The sequence below is a fragment of the Saimiri boliviensis genome, chromosome 2 (genome assembly GCF_048565385.1).
Source record: "Saimiri boliviensis isolate mSaiBol1 chromosome 2, mSaiBol1.pri, whole genome shotgun sequence".
Lineage (NCBI taxonomy): Eukaryota > Metazoa > Chordata > Mammalia > Primates > Cebidae > Saimiri > Saimiri boliviensis.
In genome coordinates this window covers 84,185,815-84,204,810 of record NC_133450.1, presented here as the reverse complement: position 1 = coordinate 84,204,810, position 18,996 = coordinate 84,185,815, and the positions used below count along the sequence as shown (strand labels likewise).

Sequence of the window (18,996 nt, the reverse complement as noted above, 5' to 3'; positions counted from 1 at the left end):
CAGAGATTTGGGGACCCACTATGTGGGCTGTGTGATGTATAAGCATCTCATCATGCCCTGTGTTTTATGTTTCAACTTGCCATGGCTGCCAATTTTCTTTTTTGTTTGGAGTGCCTGGGAGGTAGATAGCCAGCATTGAAGAGGAGGCAATCTATTAATAAGAAGGATCATTGGGCATCCTTGAAGGTATTTACAATTTATGTAATTATTTACAAGACTGGAAAACCATAGCTGAGTGGGATTATAAACTTGTAGTTGAGATGTCATCATTACCGAAGTATTGGACAATCAGAATAGTTGACTCCATGCCTCATTCCATTATTTTTGAAGAACTCAGTTGTAACTTTTTTTTTAAAGATTATATTATGTCTTTAGTGATTTTAGAGTTAATAACCCAGTTTGTGTGACTTTCAAAAAATATTGATAGCAATTCCAGATGTGTTAAATATGCTCATTAGAGCTTTAATAAAACAAGCAGTTAACATACACTAATTACTTGCCTTATGGCAGCAGCTGGCACTTCACATGTATTTTCTTGTTTAATCCTCTCAACCACTATATGTATATTGTTATTTCTGTTTTATAGATGAGGAAACAGAGCTTTAGAGAAAGTAATTTGCCTACTGTCACATTGTCTAATAAAAGGCTGAGTTAAAAGTTTGACTTCAGTGTCCAAGCTTTTACTGTTCTACCAGAGTTGGATTTCACATTGGCATTAGGTCTAAAGATAGAAATTACATAGAGTAAGGATTAAATATACATCTCTCAAATCTCCCAAACAATATAATATACTTATAAAAAATTTAATACAGATATTTATTTCTTTATACTTGGAATAGATCACTGTTCCTTTCATTGAACATAGGGTTAGAAAAAACAGTGTTCTATCTTCATCACCCTTGGTGCATTGAAATGCATGCGTACATAAGTGAGATGTGTAAGACTTGAGTCCAACTAAGGGACTAGTAGATTAATATATTCTACCTTAGGACTCTAGACAAATGTTCACTGAATGAAAGGTAGATATTTTGAACTAAATTGCACAAGCTACTCATATGTATTTTCTCTGTTAGTCTCTTTTCTGACTCACCATTCAGTTAAGAAATATTTACTGAATGCCTTATTATGTGCCAGGGGCTGCTTTAGATATCATATAGCAGTGAACAAAGCCAAGTTTGTGCCCTCTGAAATTTGCATTATAGTAGAGAAAGATAATACATTTGTGTGTGTGTGTGTGTGTGTGTGTGTGTGTGTGTTAGAATGTATATACTGGCAATAAGTACTGTGGGAGGAAAATGTGGAAGATGAGGAGTGTTAAAGATTGGGGAGGTGGTAGGAGTGGAGGCATGGTCAAAAAAGGGTGTTGTATAAAGGATGCCCAAACATGGGCCTCTCTGAAGGATAAGGGAGTAAGCCATGTGAATTACCTGGGAGAGGTAACATTATATAGTCAGTGAATTGAGTGTATACCTGGGATGGTCACAAAGTAGCAAGGAGGCCAGTTTGGCTGAAGCCAAGTAAATTAATAGAAGGAAGAATAACAGGAGATGAAGTTTTAGCAATAGAATGTGGACCAATTCATGTGGCACTTTGTAAGCCACAGCCAAGACTTTGGAAAGGCACTAGACGTTTTTAAGTATGTGAAAGATGTGCCGTGTTTTTATTACTGGCAGCTAAGAAGAGAAAAGCCTGTAGGAAAGAAAGGACGTTAGGGGGAAAACGTAGAAAGTTTTTAAGTGGTAAGTGGCTTGGGCCGGTATGGTAGCAATGGTTGGAGGTAATGAGAAGTGGAAAGATTATGAATGGTTTTGAAGGTAGAGCTGATAGATTTTATTAATGCGTTTGACATGGGATGTAAGAGAGAGAGATTAAATGTTTTGTCTTGAGCAGTTACAAGATTGGAGTTTCATGTACTGAGGCGGGGAAGACTGAAGAAGGAACAGATTTTTTTAGGAGGAGAGAAACAGGTATATAGGAAGGAAATCTTGAGTTCAATTTTGTTTGGGTAGATTTGAGAAGCATATTAGACATCAGGCGGTAATGTTAAGTAGGCAGTTGGTTAGATGGTATTTAAAACCATGAAACTGGATGATATAATCAACTGAGTGGCTATATATAGAGAAAAGATTTCTGGGAACTCAACTCTGGTGAACTTTTTTCCTTCTCTTTTGTTTTCGTATCTGTTTCTTGGTCAAATTTTCTCTTCTTTTTCTTCTCTTACTTGCACACATATAAGTGAATTTGTTTGAATTGTCCATACCTGTGATGTAATCCAGTGTGTCACACTTCTAAAATACTTTTAAGAGCCTAGGAGGTCAAGGCTGTAGTAAGTTAAGACTACACCACTGCATTCTAGCCTGGGTGACACAATGAGACCTTGTGTTAAAAAAAAAAAAATCCTAAGATGCAGTTATTAATATAACTGTAACACATATTTATATATTGCTTTGAATTTTATAAAGAATTTTTATTTATGAAGTACTTGCTTGTATGTCAGGAACTGTGCTAGGTACTTCCCTATATATTACTTAGTTTGATTTTTATAAATAAGTGGTTGTTTAAAAAAACCCGTAAAACTTCAGTCCAATATCCTTGATGAACATTGATGCAAAAATCCTCATTTAAATACTGGCAAACTGAATCCAACAGCACATCAAAAAGCTTATCCACCATGATTGAGTAGGCTTTATCCCTAAGATGCAAAGGTTGGTTCAACATATGTAAATCAATAAATGTGATTCATCACAAAAAGAACTAAAGACAAAAACCTCATGCTTATCTCAATAGATGCAGAAAAGGCTTTCAATAAAATTCAGTATCTCTTCATTTAAAAACTCAATAAACTAGGTATTGAAGGAACATACCTAAAAATAATAAGAGCCATATATGATAAGCCCACAGCCATTGTCATACTGAATGGGCAAAAACTGGAAGCATTCCCTTTTAAAACCAGCACAAGACAAAGATGCCCTTTCTCACCCCTCCTGTTCAACATAGTATTGGAAGTTCTGGACAGGACAATCAGGCAAGAGAAAGAAAGTGAATTCAAATAGGAAGAGAGGAAATTAAACTATCTGTCTTTGCAGATGACATGATTCTATATCTAGAAAACCCCATCATCTCAGCCCAAAAGCTTTTTAAGCTGATAAGCAACTTCAGCAAATTCTCAAGATACAAAATCAGTGCACAAAAATCACTAGCTTTTCTATATACCAGCAACAGACAAGCCAAGAACCAAATCGTGAGTGAACTCCCATTCACAATTGCCAGGAAAAGAATGAAATAACTAGGAATACAGCTAACAAGGGAAACGAATGCTTTCTATGAGGAGAACTATTATGCAAACCACTGCTCAAAGAAATCAGAGATGACACAAACAAATGAAAAAACTTTCCATGCTCATGGCTAGGAAGAATCAATATTGTGAAAATGGCCATACTGCCCAAAGTAATTAACAAATTCAATGCTATTCCCATTAAACTACCATGGACATTCTTCACAGAACTGGGAAAAACGATTTAAAAATTTGTATGGAACCAAAAATAGCCTAAATAGCCATGACAATACTAAGAAAAACAAAGCTGGAGGCATCACACTACCTGATTTCAAACTATACTACAGGGCTATAGTAATCAAAACAACTTGGTACTGGTACAAGAACAGACACAGAGAACAATGGAATAGAATAGAGCACCCAGAAGTAAAACCATACATCTACAACCATCTGATCTTCGACAAACCTGACAAAGGCAAGCAATGGGGAAAAGATTCCCTCTTCAATAGATGATGTTTGGAGAACTGGCTACCCATAGGCAGAAAATTGAAATTAGACCCCTTCCTTATATCATAAACCAAAATTAACCCAAGATAGATTAAAGACTTAACTGTTAATCCCAAAACTGTAAAAACCCTAAAAGAAAACCTAGGCAATACCAATCAGGACATAGGCATAGGCAAAGATTTCTTGACAAAGACACCAAAAGCAATTGCAACAAAAGCAAAAAAATGGCAAATGGGATCTAATTAATCTAAGGAGCTTCTGCACAGCAAAATAAACTATCAACAAAGTAAACAGACAACCTACAGAATGGGAGAAAATTTTTGCAAACTATGCATCTGACAAAGGTCTAATATCTGGCATCTATAAAGAACTTAAACGGATTTACAAGAAGAAAACCAATCCCATTAGAAAGTGGGCAAAGGATATGAACAGACAATTCTTAAAAGAAGACATACATGCGGCCAACAATGATATGAAAAAAAGCTCAACATCACTGATCATTAGAGGAATGCCAAAACCACAGTGAGATACGATCTCACACCTGTTAGAATGGCTATTATTAAAAGTTCAAAAAATAGTAGATACTGGCAAGGTTGTGGAGAAAAAGGAGTGATTTTATACTGTTGATGGGAGTATAAATTAACCATTGTGGAATACAGTATGGCAATTCCTTGAAGACCTAGAGACAGAAATACCATTCTACCCAGCAATAAAATTGCTGGGTATATACCCAAAGGAATATAAACCATTCTGTTAAAACACATGCTCACATATGTTCTTTGCAGCACTATGCACAATAGCAAAGACATGCAATCAATCTAGATGCCCATCAGTGGTGGAATGGCTAAAAAAAATGTGGTACATATATACCATGGAATACCATGCAGCCATAAAAAAGAATGAGATCATGTCCTTTGCAGGGACATGGATGGGACTGGAGGCCCTTATCCTTAGCAAACTAATGCAGGAACAGAAAACCAAATACCACATGTTCTCACTTATACGTGGAAGCTGAATGATGAGAACACATAGACACATAGAGGGTAACAACACATACTTGGGCCTACCAGAAGGTAGAGAGTAGGAGGAGAGAGAGGATCAAGAAAAATAACTAATGAATACTTGGGTGATAAAATAATCTGCACAAAAAAACTCCAGGACACATGTTTACCTGTGTAACAAACCTGCACATCCGGCTCGTGTACCCTGAACTTAAAAGTTAAAAATAAATAAATAATTAGTTGTTTTTAAATGGACATAGTAATGTATCTGGCAGAGATACAGCTTTAGAAAAGGCATTCTTTTGTAATTATATGTTGTATAATTATGTGTATGTGTGTATATGTGTGTGTGTATATATATATGTAAAACAACATATAATTACAAAGGAGTGGTTTCTCTAAAACCATTATATATAAAAAATATATTAATGAGGATAAAAACTGCAGTTGATAATCTATAGTAGAAAGAACGCTGGAGTCTGGTAATATCACTAACTAGCTATGGGGAAGTGCCTTAGATTCCCCATCTGTAGAATAATGGGTTTGAGGAGGACTCAGTCCAGGGGTTCTCAATCAGTAAGTTCAGTTGTTCTGTTTTATGCCTCCTTATCCACATTGTCTAATATAGTAGCTACTAGCCACATATGGCTTTTTAGATTTAAATTAATTAAACAATATTTAAAATATAGTTCTTTAGTCACAGTAGCCACATTTCAGGTGCTCAGTAACCATACCTGACTAGTGGTTACTGTGTTGGACAGTACATCTCCAGAATATTTCATTATTGTAAAAGGTATTATTGGACAGCATTGGTTTATATAACCATTTCTATAAAATAACCTGCGTTGAAATGTCTGGTTAAATTTATTTGGTTTTAGAGAGTTTATTTTACCAGCTTTTTAACCAACTAGTAATAGCAAAAATTAGAAATAATGTACTTTTTCTAGGATAAAAACACAAGACATCTAATTTTCACAGTATCATGTTTATATCAAGTTTATAATTGAAAGAGCTTTCTTACCATAATTAAGTTTTATTAGAACCTTTTGATAGAACTTTTATGCACGGTTCCTGTATAGTAGCCAAACACTTTTGAAACCCAAATACTAATGTACTGACTTACTTAAAATGAGGTATTTCGATATTATTTATGATAGGATATGCTAAACTCCTAGTTTTTACATTGTTTAGATATCATTAAAATTAAGTCAGAGTAGTTTCAGGACACAGGATTTGTGGTTGTTGAAATTATTTTCCCCCCCTTTTCTCTTTTTTTTTCCTAAACAGAAAAAAGGAATACATCGTTGTACAAAATGCAGGCTGCAGTTTTTGACATGCAAGGAGAAAATGGATCATAAGACTCAACACCATCGAACATTTGTAAAACCTAAACAACTAGAAGGATTGCCTCCTGGAACAAAGGTGAGTTAAAATATATTGTATTTTAACATTTTGCATGATAAGAGAAATTAACTCCTGTCCGGCTTTATCTATTGAATATATTTTTAAATGACTTCAGATTTTTACTCAGACTTTAATTTTAGGTTTTAATTTTATTCATAGAAGGAAAAACTTCTAACCAGTGTTTTGAGTTTAGTAATAGGTGTTAGGTTAGAGTAGAAGTCCCTTTTAAAAAGTACAACTCACTTAACTTTTCCTGGGTCACTGGGTTGTTTCAGTATTTTATAGGCTGTTTTTGAGCTTTCAGTTGAAAGTGTATATGTTGATTTTAGTTACTAAACCGTAAGATGTTTGAGATCAGGAATCATGTGTTCTCAGCATTTGGTATGGTGCCTTGAGTGCCATAGGTTCTCAGATGTTTGTTGCAGTTGTTATTACTAAGTTTATTCTGAGAAGCAAGTTCTACTGCTGGATCGCATTGTGTTTTAAGTGAGCAAACACATGTCTGACTGCATACTGATGATTGTAATTTACTTTTCCCTTTTTGCCTTATATACATCTGTTTTCTCTGACTTCTTTGTATACAGTCAGCTCTTGAATATTTGCTCCAGTGGAGGGAAACAGAGGCATGGATAATCCAAAGTGAAATAATCCCCAAAACATTTATTTTTGGCTTTGGGTACTTACCTTTGAATGTGGGTATGTCTGTTATTTGAATTAACTAAAACAGTGTACAGCCATGCTCTGAAGACATGATAGCAAGAGAAGCTATCCAGCATCCTTCCCTGCAATCCATTCATTTCATGCTGGGACTAGACATGCAGAACATTAATGTAAGCAGTGCAGTACTCTCTCATTTTTTCCCTTAATAATAATAATAATATTAATGATAATGATACTAAATGTTTTTATAGCTCCTTAGAATTAAACTTTCAGTGTATTTTTTCATACATTCTGTTGCCTAATTCATACCACAATCCACTGAGGTTAATAAGGCAGATATTACCCCATATTATAGATGTGAAGAAGCTTAGATAAGATAAGTTCCTTATTCAAGGTCACATGACTAGGCAGGGCTTTTGATTCCTGGTCCAGTGCTATTGTATGTTACCCCAGCACATGTATGTCATAGGACTTACTTATCAACTGTTTCTCAATTACAGGAGGAGGGTATAGTCAAATGATTAACTAGAATGTTGGTAGACACTTATGTTTTTCATTGTCAACCAACAGATATAATTAAACATTTTCTCATTCTGAATACTAAATGATGAACTTTGTATTAATTTTCTTTAAGAAAATTCGGAATATTATTTAACTCTCCATGTAGTATAATAAATTGATGTGACTCCTCCCATAACATTTGTAAGCATAAATCTTGGCCACTGAGCCCTGGAAAGAGGAGATCACATTTACTGCAGATCTGTTTCTTTAAAGTTGTTAAAGGGTAATTTAGGCCTTTCTAGAGTTATTTTTCAGGCTTTGAGATTTAAATTTTGAGTTCTATGTTTGAATTTCTTAAAGTTATATCAGGGCATAAAAAACAGCTATGGAATGTGCTCTTTTTATACTCATGTAATTTGTATTAACTCCTAAGATAACTGTGTTAACATATAACTGATATGAATGCAAAAATTTAATATTACAACTGAATTTCACATTTAATATTATTTAATGGTTTGAACATTTAGAATAAATGGGAGACCTGATTATATGTGTGTTCTTCAAAATTTTTGATTTTTAACTGTTTTTTGTACCATGATATTTTAATATTAATATAATGATTAATTTCTTAAAGCAAATATTCTCTTTGTTTTTGTAGGTTACTATTCGAGCTTCAGTTGGACCTCTGCAATCAGGAGCTTCACCTACACCTTCCATTAGTGCAAGTGCTTCTACCCTTCAGCTCTCACCTCCAAGGACTAAAAATATAACTGCTAAAAATCCTGCAAAATCTAATACAAGTAAACCTAATACAATCAAATCCAACACAAGTAAACCTAATACAAGTAAGCCTAATGGAAGTAAATCTAAATACAAATCAAAAATCTCTAATATGCAAAAGAAACAAAGCACATTGGCTAGTAGCAATAAAAAAAGTAAAGTCAATACAGCATTGAGGAATTTAAGGTAATCTTTTATTCCTGATATACAATATAATTTAAACTTAAGTAAAAAACTTTATACTTTAGTTAATAGAACATTAATAAAGCTCTTCGTTAGTATTTTTGTTTTAAAATATATTTTTATCATTTTTTTATGTCTCCCTAAGGTATCGTCTGGGCGTTCACAAGTGCATTGAGTGTTGTTCCGAAATAAAAGATTTTGCAAACCACTTTCCTACATATGTCCACTGTAGTTTTTGCAGATACAACACTAGCTGTAGCAAAGCCTATGTAAATCATATGATGAGGTAAGATGAATTAAATGTGTAAATTGCCAATCAAAATTATAGTTCAGCAAGTTTCTGTTTTGAAAACAAAGTTATTTTATTAGAAGCCAGTTTTACTCTTCAAGGAGCTAAAAGGATCTAACAATAAGGAACTTTTAGGATATTGCCTGATCCTGTTTCTCAGCATAGTAACTCTAGAAATTGTGGAACTAAAATTGTAAGAAAAATTAAGCTAATGAAATTAGAATAGGTTTGTTAGGGAAATAGCTTTTCTTTTTTATTTTTTTGAGATGGCATCTCATTCTGTCTTCCAGGCTGGAGTGCAGTGGTGCCATCTCAGCTCACTGAAACCTCCACTGCCTGGGTTCAAGGAATTTTCCTGCCTCTCTGCGTCTCTAGTAGCTGGAGCACTCTGCCTCCTGAGTAGCCACCATGCCCAGCATATTTTTTAGATTTTTAATAGAGACAGGTTTTCACCATATTGGCCCCACTGGTCTCAAACTCTTGACCTCAAATGATCTGCCTGCCTCAGCCTCCCAAAGTGCTGCGATTACAGGCATGAGCCGTTGCACCCGGCTGGGAAATAGTTTTTCCATGGAACTTTTTATTGTCCCATTGATGTTTCAGTAATGGTTATTTTCCAACAAAATGTAAAATTTTTAAATATGTTTACTAAAAAATCTCATCCTCTTTAAAGCAGTCACTTTGAGAGACTTTAAGGTTTTTCAAGGGAGTCTGTTTCTCTTTCTGTATTCCAACTGTCTTTTTATCCATGCGTCAGGCCGTCTATATTTGGATTCATTCAGTGAAAATGAGAGACTATTCTAGTCATGATGCCACTTTTGCAGTTCTTTTTCATTAATTCATTCAACTTAGATTATTTGAGTACTTACCATTTACACTATGTTAGGAAAAGCCTTCAGAGTCTGCATTACTTCCATTTAGGTCTCATTAGGGGAATAGTTTATTCCTTCGGAATATTGTATTTTTTTAAAAAAGGCCAAAGTTGTTTAGATGTAAACCTGATAGTTTGCTTATTCAAAGTGACTTTGTTCGATTTTTTAAAAAAAATTAGAATCAATGTATTATAAGTGAGTTTCTTGCAGATTACAACATGACTTCTCTGTTACTTTCTGGTCATTATCAACTGCTGCTTTCAAGGGTTCTTTTACCTTATTTGGTGGCTTCAGCACTTCTCTCAGTTTTTCCTGCTCTTGATGATCGGCCTGACCTCATGGGATCTTGCTTCTTTAGTGCCAGCATTTCACATCAACTTCTATGTTTATATACTGTCTTTTTTTTTCTTGAAACTACAGTACCATTAAATCTCTTTCTATGAACTGCTCATTCCTTTTGGATTTCTATTACCCCATGATCTTCAGGGCTTTGACTTCCTTTTCCAGCCTAGTAGCACCCGTCTAATTTTGTAGTCAGCCTTACTCTCGGGATCATCTGTTTTGATTGCAGCTTTTTGTCCTAGAATCCTTTACATTTTTAGTCATGCTCACTTGGCATAAAGCCCAGCGTAAGATTTAAACCTCTTCGTTTTTTGAACTTCCTCTGTGCTCACTTTTAGACTATCAGACGGTGCTTGATTCAATCAACTCTGACTTCAAAAACTTTAACAATGCTTAGGTCCTATTTTTTTCTTTCTGAAGACCTCCTTTGACTTAACAGCTTTTGTTTAATCCTTCTTCAGTACCCTAAAGATTATATTTTAGTTTCTCAGTTGTTAACCTGGCCTATTAATTAGTCAATTGTAGGTCATCCTTTTTGTTTTTCCTAAAGTTAACTCTTTGAACACCATATATTTTTCCTGTTACCTTCTTCAGATATTAATCTCAAAAATGTAACATGTTCCACTTCTCCATTAACTCTTCTTTCTCCCCAAATTCACCATGACCATATTCAGTTGACTTGGATCTTCATCTCTTTTTCTGTGTATGGTTCCTTCTTACAAACATTTTCAGGTATTAAAAACATTTTTTTGAAAAGGACAGTTTTTCACAACTGCCTATTTTTTCTTATTTCTTGTCTTCCTTTTTAGTATTAACATTTGTAGAAAGTGTTTGCTACCAGCTTTCTTGTGATTCATTTCTTTACCGTTTGAGTATTGCCCACACCTACCAACTAAACATTCCTCTTGTAAAGACTGTTAAGAACTTATCACCATATTTACTCACTGTTTTTATTCTTACTCCTCTGTGACTTCTTTAGTCTTTGATATTGTTGTCACTCACTTTTAAAAACTTAATTTGTTTAATTGCCATGTGAAATTATTAATTTAAAAATTTTTATAGAGAATAATTCATATTTGTAGAGTACCTATGTTTTGTTACAGCCATATAATATGTAATAAACCTAGGTAATTGGGATAGCCACCACTTCCAATATATATCCTTCCTTCCTTGCTTTCTTTTTTCTTTTTCTTTCTTTCTTTCTTTTTCTTTCTCTCTTTCTTTTTCCTTCTTTATTTCCTTCTTTTCTCTTCTCTTTTCTTTTCAATGGGGGTCTCATTGTCACTCTAGAGTGCTAGGTGGTGCAATCAAAGCTTACTGCAACCTCAGACTCCTGGGCTCAAGTGATCCTCCTGCCTTAGCCTCCTGAGTAGCTATATAGGTGTGTGTCACTATGCCCAGCTACATTTAGCATTTCTTTGTGTTGAGAACATTCAAAATATACTCTTCTAATTATTTTGCAATATACAAGAAATTCTTGTTAATTATCATCACATATAGCGTTAGTATCATATGGAACTAAAAGCTTTCATTGCCACTCTTTTTAGGGTTTGATAGGTCTTTTTGTCTTTTTCTCAACTTCAGCAGTACCCTTGCTTCCCTCATTGCGTTAGGTGCATCCCACTGAATGGTGAACTCTTCTTTGTAGTGTTGATTCTTGAGGTCTATGTATATAGAAGCCTCATTTTCTCCAAAGCACTAGAACCTTGAATTCCTTTAATATAAGCCTGAGTTCTATATATACAGAAGCCTCATTTTCTCCAAAGCATTCAACCTTTCATTCCTATCCCATACTAACACTGCAGCCTCTCAATTGGGCTTTTTCCTTCCGATCTCATACCTGCCCCAATCCACCCCTGTAAGTTGGTTAATCTTCCACAGAGTATAGATTCTTCCATATTCATGTTCTTTCTTTTTTTTCTTTTTTGAGAAAAGGTCTCACTCCAACCCAGGCTGGAGTGCAGTGGCTCCATCACAGTTCACTGCAGCCTCAACCTTCTGGGCTCAGGTGATCCTCCCACTTTAGCATCTTGAGTAGCTGGCACTTACAGGCATGCGCTACCATACTCAGATAATTTTTTGTATTTTTTGTAGAGATAGAGTTTTTCTGTGTTGCCTAGGCTGGTCTCGGGCTTCTGGACTCAAGCGATCTGCTCACTCTAGCTTCCTAAAGTGCAATGATGATAGCTGAACCCTCCACTGTGCTCAGCCCCATGTTTGTTTTCTGCAGTGACCTTTCTGTATTCCTTGTGAGTTCCCAGAATGCCTTGTTCTTTCCTCTCAGTTTACTTTCTTTTTTCAAATGTCTGATCACCACAACCATTACTTTCTTTGAATTGTGTACTGGTCATCTATTTTGCATTTTTTTTTTTTGAGACAGAGTCTTGCCCTGTCACCCAGGCTGAAGTGCAGTGGCAAGATAATCCGAAGTTCAAACAATTCTCCTCCCTCAGCCTGCTGAGTGGCTGGGATTACAGGTGGCCGCCAACACACCCAGCTAATTTTTATATTTTTAGTAGAGACAGGATTTCACCGTGTTGTCCAGGTTGGTCTCGAACTCCTGACCTTGGGTGATCCACCTGCCTCAGCCTCTAAAAGTGCTGGGATTATAGGTGTCAGCCACCATGCCCAGTCCTATTTTGCCTTTTATTATATTTATTTGTGTCTGCCTTATCTCCTTGAGAAGAAGGGGTCTTTGTATTCATCATATTACCTAGTGCATTACAAACTGCAGGTGATAATTATTATTTGTTGTAATTATAAAAGGTCCTAAATAAAATCTCAAAAGAAGGTTGAAGCAGTTGGAGTATTGTTGAAGAAAGATCCTTTCAAAGAAAAACATCATTAAATGTGTAATTTTAAAGTTTTTTTTAAAGCAGCATTATTTAGGTTCAGTTGTTTAAATTATTGCACCATATTTACTTATAGCTTTTAGGTGGTAATATAAATTATCTGAAAAAATGCATAGAAATTGCTCTATAATATTGCTATTATTTCTCAAAATGATTTATAAGGAGCATTTTTCCTTACATAAAAGAGGATAAAGTTAACATAAGTAACCAGAATCTCTTTTTTTGTAGCAGAGTTTTATTTCAGCCAGGTTCATTTATTTCATTATGTATCTACTAGGAAGATATTTAATACAATTTGCTAAGAAGTATGGCAAGCTGGTGGTGAACAATCAAACAAGTCTGGATTTGAATCCAAGCTTCACTGTATATGTGTGGAACTTTGAACAGGTTACTTAATCTGACTCTCAAGATTGCTTTTCTTGAAAATAAAGTTATTGTGATTATTAGAAAAAATGTATTAAAGTGCTTAATAACAATTCGCATTTAAGAGATATTTAAGTAAGGATAGCTATAATTTCTAAGTTGTCATTATTAGGATTGGGGGTAGTCCTTGATTGTAATTTTCACAATTTAGGGGAGATAAATTTACCTAGCTTAATGTGATAAACAAACGAATATGAGAGTACAGAGGAGGTAAGTATGAAATCTTTAAACGAGAAATAAAGGAAGATTTTCTGTAAATTTCACTTAGGCTTTGAGGGATGATTTTAAAAATTGCCCAGGAAAAGGAAAGCTAGTATAAAAGTTTGTTTCTTGTACATTAGGTAAGACAAGAGTACTGAATTTTTAAAAGATCTGCTTGACTTCATTATAAATTTTACATAAATGTATTGAAACTAAGTAATAATCATAGGACTAGTTGGACTATTATGATAACATCATAACTTGTCTTCTGCCTACAGTTTTCCCCCTTTTATCTAGTTCATCCTTTCTTTGGCTGTAGGCAAATCTGGGCAGGTCATTCTTTGGCCTAAAATCCTTTGACTTCCTAACATTGATAGGATGAAGTTCAGAATTTCTGGAAAATATAACACCTTTCCATATCAAATTCCTAACTACTTTGGGCATTCATTCTGTGCCGCTCCCTCTCCCGCAAACACTTCTCCCAAGCAACCAAAAACTCTAGGGCGGGCAACTTGCCTTTGTTATTGTATCATCAGCCTCTATTCTAGTGTCTTAAAATTGCTAAGAAAATTGTTCCTTTTGTGTTTCTTATGAAGTTGTTGCTTATATGGAATCAAGATTATGAAGAAAATAATGGTTGAAGGAGGTTTTTGTCCTTAGTTTTCTTGAGGTATAATTAATACACAATAAAATTCACCTATTAGAGAATAGCTTAATGAGTTTTGATAATTATATACTGTCAGCTAACCAAGTAGGGGATTTTTAAAAATTAGGTTTTAACGTTATATTTTTACTGTATTGTAATATAAAACTTTTCTTAGATTTATTTCTATATTGCCATTACCTTTATGGAGAGCTAATAGGAAGAAGGATAGTATTTTTTTTTCCTTTTTATTTGTGAGCTGTGAATTCACTTTTCCCTTCCTTTGATACACAAATCTATATAAGTATGGAATTAAGTACAGATAAGTCAAAGAGGTGGTAGAAATCCCTTTTTATAGATGAGAAACTCTAAAACTCTAAAAGAATTCAGGCAACTAAAAACTTAAAATTACCAACATTATGATATGGTATAAGTTGTAGACAGATGTAGAGGCTATCAAAAAGACCCTGTAATGTAATATTTTCTCTTCTCTTATATTTAATAGCTAAATAAACCAAAAATAGTCTGCTTGTTTGAAGAGAAAGATTAACAAGCTTTTAAGTCTTATTTAAAAATAACTTATTTTGGTGCACATTTTGTGGAAATCTGGGATTCATTTCTCTGAGGAAATATAGTTACGTATACAAGTTTTTGCATATAATTTCAGGGCTTCCCAACTTCCCAATATACTCTTCTAACAAAACTTTATTTTTGTGATACCATCTTAAATTTCTAAACTATAGTAGTAACTACTCCCATGTTGAAGAAATGACTGTTAGAAATCTGAGGATATTTTCTGGAGATTATAGCTAGCCAGAATATATATGTATATATATTTTCCTATACATTAATGTTGTGCTGGGGACAGTTACCTTGTATCTGAGAGTAACTGTTGACCCAGATACTGGTGTGTTGGCTGCTGCTTCTTTAACTTTAGCTTGTACATGAATCACTGAAAATGCTTGTTAAAGCAAATTCCTGAGCTCCACTGCTCTCTGTATGTTTGAGGAGTTGTCATGGGGCAGGGGTTGTTGGTCGGGAAGACTGCATTTTGAAATACAGTAGTCCCCCTTATCCACTGGGGTATATGTTCCAAGCCCCCTGGTGGATGCCTGAAACTGTGGATAGTATTAAACTCTATGTATACTACACTATGTTTTTTCTTATGCATACATATCTACATACAATAAAGATTTATTTATAAACTAGATACTGTAAGATAATTAACAATAGTAATAGAACAATTATAACAATATACTGTAATAAAAGTTACATGAATATAGTCTGTCTCTCTTAAAATATCTTATTGTAGTGTATGTGGGTACTGAAGCCACAGAAAGTGAAACATGGATAACGGTGGTGAGGAGGGACCTATTGTAAGCTGTCAGGTGATGTTTATGTTATTGGTCGAATCCTGGCTTTCTAGTACAGGAAAGCTTTTCTTACTGGAATTAAAAGGGTATACAGAAGCTATTATCTTGGGCTGCAAAGTTTGGTTAGTGGTTTTCTTTTCTGTGCTTAGAGGAGGCATTGTTCTGACTCATGATTCCTGCTTTAATTATTTATTTATTTATTTTTAACAAAAAACCCTCTACTAGAAAGCCAGGTTCGACTGTGTGCCTCTGTAGTTTCAGCTACTCAGGAGGCTGAGGATCACTTGAGCCCAGGAGTTTGATTCCAGCCTGGGCAACATACTGAGATCTATCTCTTAAAAGAAGAAGAAAAAAGTCTACTAGTAATTACAAGAAACACTCTAAATGTTTGACTTTATAGATGATAAACAGTGGCATTTAGCTCAAGTACTGTTTACTTCCCAGATCATTTAGATCCTTCCCCCCATCCCCTACACAAACATGTTAAGATTGGAGAGTCATAAAAAAGAATTATTGTTGATAACTGTTCGTATTATAGCATAAATGTGTTATTAACAGAAATTTAGAATTGCTTAACTCTTCGTAAATTAAAATACTGAATTTGATGCTCTTTGCATTTTCTTTCTTTCTTTGTTTCTGTTTTTGAGACCATGCCTCGCTCTGTCACCCAGGCTGGAGTGCAGTGGCGTGACCTTGGCTCACTGCAACCTCTGCCTCTTGCGTTCAAGTGATTCTCCTTCCTCAGCCTCCTGAGTAGCTGGGACTATAAGGGCACACCACCACTCTCAGCTAATTTTTATATTTTTAGTAGAGACAGGGTTTCACCATATTGGTCAGGCTAGTCTTTAACTCCTGACTTTGTGATCCACCCGCCTTAGACTCCTAAAAGTGCTGGGATTATAGGCATGAGCCACCATGCCCAGCCACTCTTTACATTTTCTTAATTCTCAGTATTTCCTTTTTTAACATAATACTAAGGTACAGTGCTAATTATCTAAAAATATGCCTGGGAAAATAGTGTCATTAGAATATAATAGGTAAAATGGAATGTAAGATAAAATGTTGAATTAAATGGAAATGACAGGCATTTTATTATTTATATTATAATCTTTTCTTAACTAGAAATTTAAGTATGAACTTGAAATATAAATTAATATGACATTGTATAATAAAATCATTATAATCTCTTTTGTTTCTCCAGCTTTCATAGTAACCGTCCAAGCAAAAGGTTTTGTATTTTTAAGAAGCATTCAGAAAATCTCAGGTAACTAGTTGATCTTCTTTTATTCTTTCTATTGAAAAATTATAATGACTTAAATTTGTTTTACACAACAGCTTTATTGAGTTAGAATTAACATGCCATACAATTTATGTGTTTATAGATTTTAGTATATTCACAGAGTTCTGCAGCAATCACCAGTTAGTTTTACTGCATTTTTATCACTCCAGAAAGAAACCCTGTACCCATTAATGGTCATTCCCATTTTTTTCTGGCTTTCCCCATCTCTAAACAACTAGTCTTGTTTTCTGTCTGTGTAATATTTGCCCATTCTGGGCATTTCATATAAAAAGTGTTACATGATGCAGTCCTCTGTGACTGGTTTCTTTCATTTAGCATAATGTTTTCAAGATTCATCTGTATTATAGTATGTATCAATATTTCATTGTTAAAAATTGCAGCATAGTATTCCATTGTAAAGATGTATCATAGTTTATTTATTTAGATTGTTTTCATTTTGAGGCCCTTATGAATAAAACTACTGTGAACGTTTGTGTGCATGTTTTTGTATGGTCACGTCTTTTTATTTCTCTTTAATACATACTTAGGATTAGAATTTCTGGGTTATATGATAACTCCATGTTGAGCCTTTGAGGAACCACCAGACTGTTTTCCAAAGTAGCTCCATTATTTTACATTCCCACCAGCAGTGTTTGAGGGTTCCAATTTCTCCACATCTTTGCCAACACTTTTTATTATCTCTTTTTTATTATAGTCATCCTAATGGGCATTAAGTGGCATCTCATTGTGGTTTGCTATAACTTTTTTTAAACCTGATGTTAGGGTACCTAATTAAAAAATATAAATGATTGCTACTGGACATTAGAGAGTTGTTCATTGTGTTCTTAGACCAGAGGTGTGATGAGGCATTGTTCTCTTGCTGAATTTATTTCAGTGGAAAGGTGATGTCCAGAGGAAACCTTGATGCATTTACATTGTAAAATGAGAACAAAAATAAGGCACTCCAACAATATTTGAATATTAAAAAGATAGCTAAGCTATCTAGTATAGGAATTATCACTTTTAGTTTTGAACTAAATTTCCTTTAACCACTGGAATTCTTGAAATCAGTATGTGATTTTTATAATTCTTATGTTTTCTTTTGAAAATAAAGAGAATTATACAATTTCATTACTGTACAGAAAGGACTGTTGATAAATTTTTCTAAAGGCATTGATAGTTAGCTTTGGTTATACCACATATTAACTTAGAATCCACCGAGCATTATTATTTCATATTCTTCTGATTCCTTGAACTTTGTTTATTTTATGTTGCCATTGCTGCTTGAAATGTCAATGTCTTTGCTACACCAAGCTGATCTGTAGAGATAAGTTTTGCCAATATTTACTTTGATTCTTTGGATTAGTGGAAAATGTAGAAGAGGGGATGATATGTCTCAGGACCTTTGCATTTATTATTTCCTATGCCTAGTTTGCTTTTCCCCAGATATTGTATGGCTAGCTCTTTTGTCTCTTTCAGGCCTCTCCTTTGATTGAGTGAGTCTTTTATTGACTACAAAATTCAAAAAAACTGTATCCTTTATCCCAGCATTCCCTATCTCCTTTTTATGTTTTACTTTTCTCTAGATCATCTGACATATTTTTATTTTAGTTGCTTATTGTTTGTGTTCTCTCACTACATTGTGTGTGGTTTGGTTTTTTGGTCTATGCCTGGCACATAGTAGGCATTCAGTAAATATTTGTTGAATAAATTAATGTGTATATTGAAAATGATGTGGAAAATAGGCCCTGTATGTGATGTTAGACTAGTAGCTCACAGGGAGAGAAAATTTCATTCAATTTTAAAAATATGTTAGTACTACTTTTAAAATATTTACTGAATCTGGGGAAATAGTTAAGCTACATCAGATGTTACCTTTACTAAAAACAAGAGCGAATATGGCTTTATTGCATTTTAAGAGCGAGATTTTAATTCAGTTTTTACCTTGTCAAGTTCAGTTGTATGTTTAGTTTCTAAGTGAACTATGTGATTTTAAAGATCTCGGATGTTTTCTCACTCAGCTTGGGTAGTCTCAAATTGAAAATTGTTTAATTTCTGTGAATGGAGCTTAGCATCTTTATAACTATATGACAATAATTTATGTAATTACTCTTATTGAAATGGACTGTTCATTCTGTAACTATTTATTATGTATCTGTCTTGCACATAAAGTAGCAGGTCCTGTAAAGATGACAGTGATGAAGCATTGTTGGAACCAACCTTCAGGGGAATGTACAGCATTTTATTGTGGGGGAGTTAAGGTGTGAACATAAATAACTATGAATTTTAATAAGTGCAATGAGAGTTACTTGAGAGAGGAAAAAGATTACTGTTCTTATAGTGGTCTGGATAGGTGTTAGGCCTACTTGACTTTAAAGAATGGGTATTGTTTCTACTGGTAGAAGAGGCACG

The 18,996-nt window shown here is 34.3% G+C and overlaps 1 protein-coding gene across 7 annotated transcripts in view; it reads left to right on the top strand.

Moving 5' to 3' along the window:
• Positions 1-18,996, top strand: part of ZNF280D (zinc finger protein 280D) — a 106,528-nt gene that overhangs the window by 56,330 nt on the left and 31,202 nt on the right. For all 7 annotated transcript variants that reach the window (XM_039469154.2, XM_039469157.2, XM_039469156.2 and 4 more), the window contains 4 exons: positions 6,070-6,204; positions 8,006-8,313; positions 8,456-8,596; positions 16,507-16,569. In XM_039469154.2, the coding sequence (XP_039325088.2) occupies positions 6,070-6,204; positions 8,006-8,313; positions 8,456-8,596; positions 16,507-16,569 (647 nt within the window). The remainder of the gene's footprint in view (positions 1-6,069; positions 6,205-8,005; positions 8,314-8,455; positions 8,597-16,506; positions 16,570-18,996) is intronic.